The 13,013-nt window shown below is 63.4% G+C and overlaps 1 protein-coding gene across 1 annotated transcript; it reads right to left on the bottom strand.

The window, feature by feature from the left end:
• Nucleotides 1-1,637: 1,637 nt before the first annotated feature.
• On the bottom strand, nt 1,638-2,735 carry SSTR5 (somatostatin receptor 5). The gene has a single exon (XM_028111958.2). The coding sequence runs from the start codon at nt 2,733-2,735 to the stop codon at nt 1,638-1,640; it is 1,098 nt and encodes a 365-aa protein (XP_027967759.1).
• Nucleotides 2,736-13,013: the final 10,278 nt, after the last annotated feature.

Raw genomic sequence — 13,013 nt, 5'->3', positions numbered from 1 at the left:
GCCCACGCCCAGGGGCCCAGAAGGATCAGATGCCCCCCTGCATCCTTTGAGGTCACATCCTGTTGCCACCTCCCAGAAAGCCCACCTGGCTGCACCGAAATGCTTGGCCCTTCTTTAGACCCTGCTTGTTTGCACTGTCGCTATTATCACCTGAGTGTCCCGGCTCCCACGCCCAGCGGGCGCTTGCCCACCCCCATCCCAGCCTCCTGTGACCCACGAGCCCTGATCTGCACCAGCTTCGATCGGCTCCAGGGACAATATTTGCTTTGGGAGAGAGTCAAACATTTATTCTCTAATTTATTCAGGAGATCAGGTTGTCAAACACAAGCGCCCTCGTTACGCTCTCATGTTTCCAGGCCTTGGCCTCTGTCCAGGGTCGGTGCAGGCCCAGGCTGTGCTGACCAGGCCTTTCCCCTGCCTGGCATGCACCTGCTCCCTGTCCCTTGCTGCGGGTTGGAGGTCTTGCTCCAGGCAGACCCACAGAGCGTGAGCCAGGGTGGCACCAGGCATGGCTGTCTAGACGAGGGGGGGAGGGGCACATAGGCCGAGTCAGCCCCCACATTCTGGTCCTTCTCCTTCCAGCCTTGGACAGAGGCCCAAGGCACATGGGACCCCAGCAAGTCTTGGGCCAGGGGCGGTGGGAGGGGTGGTGCTCCTGGGTGTGGCCGAGACCACTCTGGTCTGGGCACCGCAGAATTCCTCAGGGGCCCGGCATTTGCTGGCATTTGCTGGCATTTCCACCCACACAGTGCTCCCTCCGAGTGACTGCTGCTTGTGTTGGGAGCCGCTCCCCGCCGCCGCTATCATGGCAGGCCTCCTCGTCTGCTCTTGTCCCCCGCCCTCTCAGGCCAGAGCCCCTGACAAAGCAGATGGCTGTGGGTGCCCGCCCCTCCCCGGGACGGCCTCCCCGCACCCTAGGGACCCAGGAGCCCGGAGGTCCGACTCTGCACCCCCAATTCAGCCACCTTGCTAGCTGCTCCCCCAACGCCCTCCCACCATGGAACCAACCGTGACTGTGGGCAGCCAGGGGCAGGGGGTGGGGCAGCAGGCAACCAACGTGACTGTGGGCAGCAGGCCGCGGGGGGAGCCTCCACGGCAACGGAGCTCTGTAGTCCCACACGTCCCCTCTGGGGTCCCAGCCTGCCCTTGCTGGTCTGCGGGCTGTGCACCGCTGTGCCCCCTTTATCTGCCACCCCCTAGAGTCAACAGTTGCAGGTGCTGGGGAGCCCAGTGCATCCAGGTGTCTTTAATTTCACAGACTCACACTTGACTCGGCCAGGTGATGCAGGGTTGATGTGAGGAGGCACGGGGGGCCGGAGGGCGGAGGCAAGCAGTCCCCAGCTCACACCGGTGGTCACTCCCTGGCCTGGCAGGCTGGCACAGGCCAGGGGCAGGATAAGAAGATCAAGATGCCCCGAGCACTGCCCGGGACACCCAGCCTCTCCCACCCACTCCCTCGCATCCCTGAGCCTCACTGCAGGACCACCCATGGCCTTGCCCAGGACCGCTGGTCCTCACACCGTGTGGAGCATCCCGGCCATTGCAGGGGGCACCTCAGCAGGCGCCGGAATGTTGGGGGGAGGCTCCACCTGGCAGGGAATCCAGACGCCACCAGGAGCCCCCCACGCCTGCAGCCCTCACAGCCGGCTGGTCTGCATGAGCCCGTTGGCCTCGGGGCTGCGCACGGGCAGCGTGGCCTCCTGCGGCCGGCTGCTCTTGTCGGGCTGTGGCTCCGTGGCATCTGCGTCCTCGGCACCGTAGCCCTTGCGGAGGCACAGAACCTTCCGGAAGCTCTGACGGAAGTTGTCGGAGAGGAAGCCGTAGAGCACGGGGTTGGCACAGCTGTTGGCATAGGACAGGATGACCACGAAGAAGTAGGCACCGGCGGAGGCCGGCTCCTCGGGCAGGACAAAGGCCAGGTTGACGATGTTGACGATGAAGAAGGGCAGCCAGCAGCCCACGAACACCACCACCACCACCACCACCATGCGGGTCACCTTGCGCTCTGAGCGCCGCCGCGTGGCACCCACCCGCACGCCCGATGCCTTCACCTTGACCACAATGAGCAGGTAGCACAGACAGATGACCAGCAGCGGCCCAAAGAAGCCTAGCACAGACGTGTAGATGATGAACACGGCACCCCACAGGCCCACGGGCTCTGGCCAGCTGAGGTTGCAGGTGTTCCAGCCCTCCTGGATGTCTGCAAAGACCACCAGCGGCAGGGACATGAGCAGTGAGAAGGCCCAGACCGCGGCACTGGCCAGCTTGGCCACCCTGGGGCGGCGCCAGTGGGTGGAGCGGATGGGGTGCACGACGGCCAGGTAGCGGTCCACACTCATGACGGTCAGGCAGAAGATGCTGGTGAACTGGTTGATGCCGTCCAGCGTCATGACCAGGCGGCACAGGACGGGGCCGAAGGGCCAATAGGAGACGGCGTTCTGCGTGGCCAAGAAGGGCAGCCCCAGCATGAGCAGCACGTCGGCCACGGCCAGGTTGAGGATGTAGATGTTGGTGACCGTTTTCATCTTGGCGTGGCGCAGCACCACGTAGATGACCAGGGCATTGCCACCCAGCCCCACCGCGCACACCAGCAGGTACAGCACGGGCACCACCACCGCTCGGGCCCCCGGTGAGGGCGCCAGCCCTGCCAGCGTCCCGTTCCCACCGCCTGTGCCGGCGGCCACTGAGGACGTGTTCCAGCTGGCTAGCGTGGGGGCCGGGAACAGAGGCTCCATCGCAGCCACTGTGGGCCGGGCAGGGCGAGCGCGAGCACGACGCGTCCTCTCTGCAGAGAGAAGGGAGGGCAGCAGAGCGATTAACGGGCCACGGTGCTTCCTCCCCAGGGCCCCGCCTGCCCGGAGGCACGGGATTGCCCCACGGTGGGTAAACAGTATTACTCATGTCCAGCTCGGCCGGGAGTCACATTAAGCAAATTGTTTGGAAAACCAGTCCAGAGAGGAAGGAGCAGAGGGACAGCGCTGTGTCATCTGTTGGGACCCCGACGGCTTCCAGAGACCTGGCCGTCCCCACAGCCCCGTCTGCCCCAGGACAGCCCACCGCGCGGCCTCCGCCTCCCTCGTCTGCTTGGGCCTCAGGGGGCCTGGGGGTGGCCTCTCCACCCTGTCTCGCCAGCAGGGATGGAGGATGGTGCAGGACGGGTGCAGGGACAGGAAGGCCGGGACAGCAGCCGGGCGCGCCAAACCCCTCACGCCCAGCCAATGCCAGCTGGAGCTGCAGTTACACCTGCCAAGCCCCGCTTTCCTGGGTGACCTCCTGGAGCCATCGGGACGGTGCCAGGCCTTCCGCACGACCGAGGAGCCAGACCTCAGGCTGCAGAGGCTCTGCCAGCGTCCACCAGGCTCTCAGCAACGCCGTCCCCTCGAGAGCCCCCGCAGAGCCCACAGACTGGCCAGAGGAGTCGGTTTCCCCAGTGCTGCTGCTGTGGCAGGATGTCTCTGGGCCAAGGAGATGATGTGGGAAACCTTCGGGGGCCGTCATCAGAGGGGCGAGGGATGCACTCCAGGTGTGCACCTCCACAGCCATGGACGGGTGCATCTCTTAAGGCCCAGGCAGAGGGCGTGGAGCGGGGACGGGCAGACGAGGTCCTCCACACATGCCATAAGCCAGCGAAAACACAGAACCCACGGCATAACCCCAGCCCGTGCCACCGACCAGGAGGAAGTGCTTGTGTGTGAGTGGGAGCCGGCCACTGGGATGGGGTGTGCATGGGGTTTTGTAGAGAAAGAGCAGAAAATGTTAACATCCTTGGTTCAAGGTCATGGGCACACATGTCTCCTTAGACAGTTTTTGTACTTCTCTGTATGTCTGAGGAGGTTCATAAAAACGATGATGCTCAAGAGAAGACAAGCATCTCCTTTGACGGAGGGAGAGGGGAGAGGGCACAGGTGCCTGCCGCCCCAGTGGGCCACATTGCACAGGGGGTGGGGGCCAGCAGGGAGCCCCAGCTCCCCTGGGGGCCCCAGCCAAGGCCACTCAGGGCCAGAGACCCCCCACCCCAGAGCCCTGCCAGGCTGGCCCGCAGTGCCCCCGGTTCCCATCAGAGCAGGGCATGCCCCCAGACTGGCAAGACAAGCCGGGGAGCCCAGAATAAAGCACAGTGACCATATCAGAAAGAAACCCTCAGCTTCCGCTGGGAAGACACGCTCGAACCGCCAAGTTCACTTGGCTAACCACCGCTAGGACGTGTGCCCCAGAAAATCAACGGTGGGGAGATGGGTCAGTGGATTCATTTCCAACGGAATAAAAGTAATAGGAGTCTACAAGTATGTTTAAGATCTATTTAAATAAATATGTGTAGGATCCTCAATAAGGCAGGGATAAAAATATTATGAAACAAATTTGGCTCCTGTCTAAGAAGTAAAATGAACAAGTGTATATTTTTGAAAGTTACAACTCTTGGGTGTGAAAAATCATTTGGACTTAAAAAAAAAAATCCACCAAAGTCAGAATCCGCTCAGGTCTGGATGTGGCTGAAGAGAGAATCGGGGAATGGGAGTGGGGCTGAGGGGACCCCCTGGGAGCACGGCAGGCTGATGAGGGGATATAGGCGGCGGCGGGTGCTGGATGCTGCTGGAGAGCACAGAGCGGCCCCAGGGACGAGCACAGATAAAACAGCGTCAGGGTCCACCCACAGAACATCAAGGATGCTGAGAAAATCCTACAGAATGGCGGGAGACCAGGCAGAAACCCAGGCAGAACTGGGAATAGGACAGCAGGAATCAGTGGTGTCCAGACGCCAAGCACCGAGGAGAAACGCTGTCATGCTGGGGTCCCCACCAGGAGGGGGCTCACCGGGAGGGGTAAGGAGAGGCTGCCTGTGTTGGGCTGGATTTGCTGCTCCTGGTGCTGAGCGCCCCAGTGTGACATGGTGACTAGAGGTGAGGTGAGGGACAGTAACTCAAACAGGGCAAGGTGTGATCTCCAGGGACAACTGCATTTCCAGACAAAGCCAGGGGTCCCTCAGTTGGAAGGGGTGTTTCTGGGTTTGGGGGGCCCACCCTTCCCTGGGTGCCCAGCTGGAAGGAGGGCCTTCTGGGGACCTTTAGGCAAGGGCCGGCCACAGGCTCGCTCCCACAGGTAGAGATCAGCCTGCTCGTCTCTGCCCCAGACCCCTGCTCACATTTTGGAAAAAAAAAAAAACAAAAACTCAAGAAGGGACTGTCAGCTCACTCTGCGTGGGACCCCAGGGTGCTGGGTGGGGAAGAAGCAGCAGCCCCTCAAAGGTGTTCAGTTCACCCGTGGAGGGAGGGGCGACTCAGCTCAGATGCATCTCTGGTGCAGGGCCTGGGTCCCTGGCATGTGGCAGCTGAACATGAGTTTGACCCTAAAGAGGCTGCTCAGGGTTCCTCTGAGGTCTGCTTCCAGGCGCTCTGCCAACCCCCCAAGCCCCCCAGTTCCTCAGACTGCACAGCGGTAAAGAACAAAATTAGGCCGCTATGGTGGCGCCTGCCTCTGGGAACATAATTCTACAGGAGCCATTATTTAGAAGCGGCAATCTTCTTAGTCACAGAAATTACACTCGTGGAAAATTGTCCCTGGGGCCCTTTCTCTCCCGGTGGGGGGTTTAGCGGAGGGGGGAGATGTGGAATCAGCCATGGGCCAGCACCGGGACTCTCCGACCCAGAGGTCCGCACTGACGCAGCCCAGGGAGCAGACCCCCTACCCCGCCCCACATCCTGGCCCACTTCTCTGAGCCCCAGCAGAGGTAAAGTCGTGGATGGCGTGAAATAAGCTCAGGTGAGCAAGCTGCTGCATGCAGTGCCTGCCACGCAGTGGGCGCCAAATAACGGCTCCCATCCCCCTGCCCCAGACAGCCCAGCGTCTCCTCCCTAGTGTCCGAAAAGGGGCCTGCCCTGCGCTCCAAGAAGGGTGCTGGAAGCTTCCAGGGGCTTGGGGTTGGGGATGGGGATGGGGCCTCAGTGCTGCATGCTGCCCAGCCTCTTCCAGACTGGCCCCCCCAGGAGGCCGGCAGGAGAGTGCCTGCCTCCTCCACCCAGGGTCAGCGACAGCCTGGAGTGGGCTCAGTGCCCCTGGGGTCCGCACCTCACCTGGGAGTCCCCCCACCTGAGTGGGGCAGGGGCAAACACTGGGTGAGGTGGGGGCCTGCCTCCCCCACGGAGAGCCGCGGGGCGGGGGGGGGGGGGGAGACTAAGATGGGCGCCGGCTGGCACGGTGCAGCAAAAGGAGGCTGGCCAGTGCAGCCCCCTCCTCAGTCCCAGCAGGGATTCCGCGCCCTGCAAGATGTTTCCAAGGCCATATTCCGCCTCCAGCACACTTTCTGGGAAATCTGGGTCATTTTACCAGGAACCCATGGAGGGTCATTTTGTTGATGCTATCAACCTCCATCCACTGTCCACTTGAGGCTCCCCAGTCCTTCCCCCCCCCCCCCAGGAAACTGTTCTCTGTAGAACGGCCTCACTCTCTGGCCTGCTGGGGCTCCTGGCCCTTCCTTAGGACCCCAGGTCAGCTTGCAGGCCTGGGACAGTGTGCCAGGCAGGTGGGCAGGCGAGGGCGCCCCGGACCCGGGGTAGGGAGCCAGCGCACAGGCGAACTTTCAGGGCGTGCGCTCCCTTCTGCCTAAGGACTACGAGGACTCCAGAGCACTGTTGCCAAGCCCTGGACATGCGGGGGCTCCCTTCCCAGGACCCGGAGAAGTTGGGCCGGCTCTTCCTGCCTCGGTCCCACAGCTCGCCGCCCGCCTCCCCCTGGTGCGCCATGGCGGACCCCACCTCGGTTGGCCCGCGCCCCGGCCCCCGCGCGCACGCGCCCTCGGACCTGCTTCCCCGCGCGCCCCGCGCCTCCAGTTCCCTCTGCTTCCGCTTCCCACACCCACCCCCCAAGCCACAGTCTCCTAACGAACCCACCCCAGGCGCGCCTCCCACTCTCCGCCAGCCTGGGGCAAGCCCGCGGCGGCGCGGGGGGCAGAGCGGCTGTCCCAGTCTCCCCGCTGCTTCGGCCCTGACCCCGGTGCACCGGGTCCAGCAAAGGTGAGGGAAGCCAGGGAGCGGGAGGGGCTGGAGCGACCGGGGAGAGCGGCGGGAAGGCAGGGGAGGCCCCCGGGGCAGCGTTAGGTGAGCCCCGGGGAAACGCAGGGAAAGCGCTGGGGACAGGGGAAGCCTCAGGCAGGGGCCGCGCGGCAGGACCCGGGACCAGGGCCGCGCGGGGCTTCGTGCAGGGTAGTGAGACACCGCCCGCCCCCCAGAGGATAACCGGGATCTGCGCGGGGCCCCGGAGAGAGCGGAGGGCAGGGGCGCGTGGCACTCACCCGGCGGCGGGAGCCAAGTGCCGGCGCTGCGCTCGCTCCGGCTCGGCTCTCCGGGCTCGGGGCGCCGGCTGGGAGGCGGGGCGAGCGCGGGGTGGGGGGCGGGGCGGGGCGGACAGTAGGCTCCCCGCGCCCCCCCGCGGGTCTGTTCCCAGTCCTTCCCCGAAGCCCACGCACGTTCATCCGCAGCGCTTGCCCCATCCACTCCTAGAACAGCGGCACCCCTCTTCTGTCTGCCCTGGCCACAAACCTGAGCTTGGAGGGTCCTGCCTCCAGCAGGGCAGGAGGGGCCCCTGGTAGCGCCCTCCTGAAAGTCTAAGGATGGGGAAGTGGTCCTCCCTCGGGAGAAGCGCTGGAGGCCTACGTCTGACGGATGGAATGAACCGGGCCAGAGATAGCGGTCAGGACGATGGAGGGGCAGCAGATGGCCCCAGCTGGCTGAATGGTTTGGGGATTCCCAGGATGCTGTCTTCACTCTGTAGGGTCTCCCCTTCTCAGGGATCACAGTCACCTGATCAAAACACAGAGGCAGGGTCTCACACCTAGGGTCTGTTTTCATGCAGGCTCTATTTGGGGAGGCTGGGCTTCTCCCTGGAGCACACAGTACCCCCTCCCAGCCAGACTCAGACCCCATGCTCAGGAGGTGACCTCCCTCTGCCACCCCAGGCCATCTCCTGTGTCCTTCAGCTCCCTAAGGGGACCACACAGACCTCACCCCTGTAGATGCAAAGCCAGACACCCATCCAAGGAAACATGGAGCCTGGGAGAGGGACCCGTTCCCACAGGCTGCAGCCCTCGCCCACAGTCCCCACAGGCCCGTCCGCCCACTGTGGATCCCTGCTGGCCTTCCGATGGAGACACGGCTGCCCACACGGAGCCTGCTCTTTCCTGATGTCCTGCGGGAACCCATGGCCATGGGAGGTAATGTGGTCCTGGCCACTCAGTACTTGCCCAAAGCCTGCCCTGAAGCTGAGGTCCAGATGTCCCCCTGGGCCGGTGCGGGGGCCCCGTGAGTGGACGGGGGTGGCGAGCTAGAGCCGGGCTACATGTCCTGTGGGGCTCACCAGCTAGGAAGGGGACCACATGAGCACATGTGTGTGGCCTGTTGCAAACTCAGCAGCTTCGCACAAACCCTCTGGAATTGTTTCGGTCTTGGCATTCCCGGGTGCCCAGCCTGCCCTGGATGATGCAGAGGTCGCTGTGGACAAAACAGGCAAGGCCTATCCCACGAGCTCCCAGAGTGGCAAAGAGAGGTATTTAATGGGGGTGCTTTTAAATCATTATAAATACCGTGTGCAAAGAACCAGGGTGCAGAGGAAGAGACAGTGGTGGGGACAGGAAGGCTAGGGACAGCCTCTGTAAGGAGGGGCCTGACTCTAGTGAGTGAGGAACAGACTCAGACAGAGGGAACAGCAGATGCAAAGGCCCTGTGGCAGGAGTGAACTTGGCATGTTCATGTGGCTGTTCAGGTGATCAATGGGGCCAGTGTGGGAAAGGGGCCAAAATGTTAGGGCCAGGCCCCAGCAAGGGGTGTGATCTGATGCTGAGAATGACTAAAGGAAGGGCTTTGGGGGGGGGGGTCTAAGCATGGTGGAGACCACTGGGTTCGTGACCTGGAGAACATACTCAGGGGCCACTCCAGCCCGAATGGTCAGCTCTGTCCTCCATGTGCATGGAGCTCAGGGATTCTCTGGGTCACAGCCCATGGAGGTCCGTGGCAGTGCCCTGGGGTAAGGTTGTGCTCCCCTTGGGGTCACCTGTAAGCCATGTCCTGTGAAACCTGGCTCCTAGAGCTCAAACCATCTTGCCCCATGCAGAGTCTATTCCCTGCACAGTCCCTGGGCCAGGGCCAGGCACCATGGTGGGTACAGGAGTTAGAGGCCAGGTCCCGGGCTCCTTCCCCAGAATCTGCCCCATGTAAGCCCTTTGCCTTTCCACCTTCTCTGGAGATACCTGGGCTCCCTTTGCCCAGCCTGCAGTAGCAGCTTCTCCAGGCAGATCCCCTGAGAACCCCTCCAAGGCCCCCCAAAACCCTCCATCTGCCTGACCCCTCCCTTCAGCCTCTTCCCAGTATCCTCGTGGCTCACGTCTCAGCCATGGGCTGCATCCAGCTCCTGCCAGCCAGATCCCAAGTTCAAGAGGCCCCCAAAAGCTCTGAGGTTCCCCAAGCAGCTTCCTCGATCTCATTGTCCTGGGGGTGCAGGGTCCCGTGGGCGAGTCAGGGCCTGGCGCACAACAGAGATGCAGCCCTGTGGGTGGGCGGGTGCTTGGCGTCAGGCTGGGATGCCTCGGCAGCCCCCCACCTGGGTGGTCTCACCCAGGTGCTGCTGAGGGCTGCGATGAGAAAGAAAAAAGGGCCCCAGAGAGGTGGCCTGTCCACCTTCCTTCTCCCCTGTTGCCCATGCTCCTGGCATGCGTCCCCAGGAGGAGCAAGTGAGGGGACCGCTGGGTACACTCTGCAGAGGTCAGGCCCAGCACTGGCGAGAAGGGTGAGGATTAGTGGCAGCTAGGAGCCATGGCAACAGGGCAATGGCCCGATGGTCTCCCCAGGGACAGTCCCAGTGTCCCCCCTGCATGGGGACCCCCATCCTGGCTGTGGGCTCTGCCATGGCCTGTGATCCCCCTTGTGTAGGAGCCAAGGCTGCAGCCGCGGACACAGAGTCTGCCTCCCCTCCCCTCACAGCCGCGCTGGCCCCCGCCTGGGCCACTGGCCCTGAGGCTCCCTGTGATTATTCACCAGCCACGGAGGCTGACTCCAGTTCACCTGGAGATACCCTGGAGGCCCCTGTGTGTGTCCCCAGGAAAGTCCCTGGGCTGGGGCGGGCCCCGGGAGGCAGACGTGAGGTATTCTCTGTCCTCTGGCCAGGAGGGCCCTCTCTCCACCCCTTGGAGGCCATGCCGCCTCCACCACTGAATCTTTGTCCTAGCCGTATCCCTGCTCAGCACACCCCAGTTAATTAACCTGGCTACTCAAATGCCCCTTCCTCCAGGAAGAACCCCTGGCTCCTCCACCCAGGTTTTTTGTGGCTCTGTCGCCTGCTGCTCCCAGACCACATCCCCTTGGTGATGTCTGTCCTGGATGCAGAGGTTGTGAGTGTTGGTGATCGAGTCTCTGCCCCCCACCACCCTGCGGGCTCACGAGAGGCACCGGGCTTTCTGCAGGGGCTTGAGGTTGGCTGCCATTTCTGGCCACGGTCTCGGGCTTCAGTGGGCACCGTGTGACAAGGCGCTTGGAATGCAGCTTCCCAGGCTACCCCAGCCTTCAGAAGGGGAGGCTTCACCCCGTGGGCACTTACTGGGCATCACACTGTGCCCGGCACCATCCAGGGGTGGGTACAGAGTGGGGAACAGAGACCCAGCCCCTGGTAAAAGGACAACAGCCTGGCTCGGCTCAGGGGAAGAGGAAGATGAGGTGTTTGGGTGGAAAGCACCCCAGAGACTTGGCATCTGGCGCTGGTGAGAACCCCCCGCGCCCCCCACCTGGCCCCACCCCCATCGAGATAGCTCTTCCCTCCCAGGGGGCTGCACTGGCCAGGTGAGGCCTCGGGCCAGCCCTGCACCCTAATGGGCTCAGCTGGGGCCCCAGCCCCTGGTGGTAAGGAGTTGGAGCCTGTCGAGTCGGGACCAGCTGGGATTTGCTCTGCCACAGCCTCCCCAGACACTGCACAGTCACGGTGGGGCCCCATGCCCGAACCCCCTTATGGAGGGCATATGCCAGGGCCCGTGAGAGAAGGTGGCCAGACACCAGGTGGGCCCAGATGCCCAGCACATGTGGAACCCGCTCCATCCTGTGGGCTGGAAGCAGGAGGCAGAGCCTTGCGCTTCTTCCTTAGACAGCGGGGAAACGGAGAGGGCAAGGGGCTTGGCTGGGCGCAGAGCAAAGGTGAGCTTGGGTCCGAGTCTCTGGACACAGCCTGGGGCTTGCTCAGGCCAGCCTGCTGTCCCTCGCGTGGAGGGCCTCTGCAGGGGCGAGGAGGGGCAGGACTTAGCCTGTCGTGCCATGCGTGTGGCTCCTGCAGACCCTGGGACCCGCCACGTCCTAGAGGCCAAGTCACTGAGAGCCCAGGCCTGGGCTCAGCTCCGGCAGAGCCTGGATTTCCTGGGAGCAGCTTCTCAGGATGACTCGGCAGCCCCACTCTTGCCAGAGACTCCCCATAAGGCAGGACTGGTTTCCCCCACCTCCCCACCGGCTGTGCCGAGCCCGTGGGCCGTGGGCTCAGCCTGGGCGGATGGGGGTGGGGGAGTGATGCTGCCATCTCCAGGGCCACCTGGCCTGGGTGCTGGACGCCGGATCCTGGGGCAGGGCCAAGCCTGGCACTGGGCACGGCTGTCAGCTCTGACTCAGTGGTGGGGTGTGAAGACGCGCCATGACAGGGAGGAGGAAGGGGGTGAGCTTCCAGAATTAGCCACGACATGAAGTGGGGACTATCACTGCCCCGCTTACCGACAGCAGCACGGATCCAGCAGAGACTAGCCAAGCGTCCGCCCCGAGCCAAGAGGTGCTCCGGGGGCTGGGGCTTCAGGAACAAACAGGCGAACACTGCTCTCCTGGACACACAGACAATGACCACCAGGCACCAGGAGAAGGTAGCAGAGCCAGCATCCAGCCCTGCCCGATGGCAAAGACCAGAGCCTGTCCTGCCGACTGGCCGAGGGGGTACAGGGAGATGGAGGGGGGTGACCTGACCTTGGAACCCAGGTGACAAGGAGAGGGATAGACGACACACCCCACTGGGGAAGAGGCCAAGAGGCAGCTGGCTCCAGAAGATTCCATGTGACCAGGCAGAACTGTGGCTCTCCCTCCCCACCCACAGGCTGCATAGAGCAGCCTGCTCTGGAGTTGGGGTGGGTCTCCGGGCCCCGAGGGGGTTTGGACAGGTGTCCACCTCCACCACCCTGAACTCCCGGGGGTCAGGGACAGGAAACACCCGAAGGAAATGGGCACAGGGCAAGCTCTAGGCCCAGGGAGGAGCTTGCCGGCAGGGCCTCTCTTCCAGGGGTCTGGGGGTAGCCCCCTGGGGATGACAGACCGAAGGCCGATGTTCAGCCAGCCACATGTGATAGGAGAACTCTGACCCGGAAGGTGCCCACACCAACTCAAACCACAGCCTCTGCACACAATGGTGCCGTCAGTCACCTCGGAGATGTGATGCTGTCCCCACTCTGCCAACCCCATGTGTCCCCAAACCCATCACGTGGGAGGCCTCAGCCACCCCGCCCTCATGAGAACGCATCTGCAGGTGCCCACTCTCCTCCCATGATGCTGCCCGCTCCCCAGCGCACCTTGGAGTCTCTGCCGGATGGACATGTACAGGGTGATGGGGGCTGGCTCCTCGGTGGGGCAGCTCTGAATGAACAGCTTCTTTATTCCCCTGTGGGTCTAGAGCTGGTCAGGCAGAAGCCTGGACTGGCATCTGCAGTGGGGGCGCTCTGGTGGGGCTGGGCCCTGAGCCTGCGGGATCCCTGCGATCAGGGGCTGCACAGTGTCAGAGCTGAGCTGGGGCCCGGGGATGCTGCGCGTGCGGGTACATCCGGGTCAGAAGGGAAGTGCCCGGGGCACTGGGAGTGGAATGTTGGAGTAGAGACAGGGGGCTGGTCCTTCCTAATTTGATCTTTGAACCAGTGTTTTCTAAGTGACATCTGACAACACAGCGGTGCTGGGGGGCTGACCTGGGGCGTTGCCCTCGCCCCGCGTGCGGGTGGCACCCTGATGCCCCTGGGCACACAGGTG

Source organism: Eumetopias jubatus, unplaced genomic scaffold (genome assembly GCF_037043125.1).
Source record: "Eumetopias jubatus isolate StellerSeaLion01/CBP00866 unplaced genomic scaffold, mEumJub1_p1.0 scaffold_12, whole genome shotgun sequence".
Taxonomy (NCBI): domain Eukaryota; kingdom Metazoa; phylum Chordata; class Mammalia; order Carnivora; family Otariidae; genus Eumetopias; species Eumetopias jubatus.
Note: the sequence above shows the minus strand (reverse complement) of the source record. Positions and strands in the feature narration are given on the sequence as shown.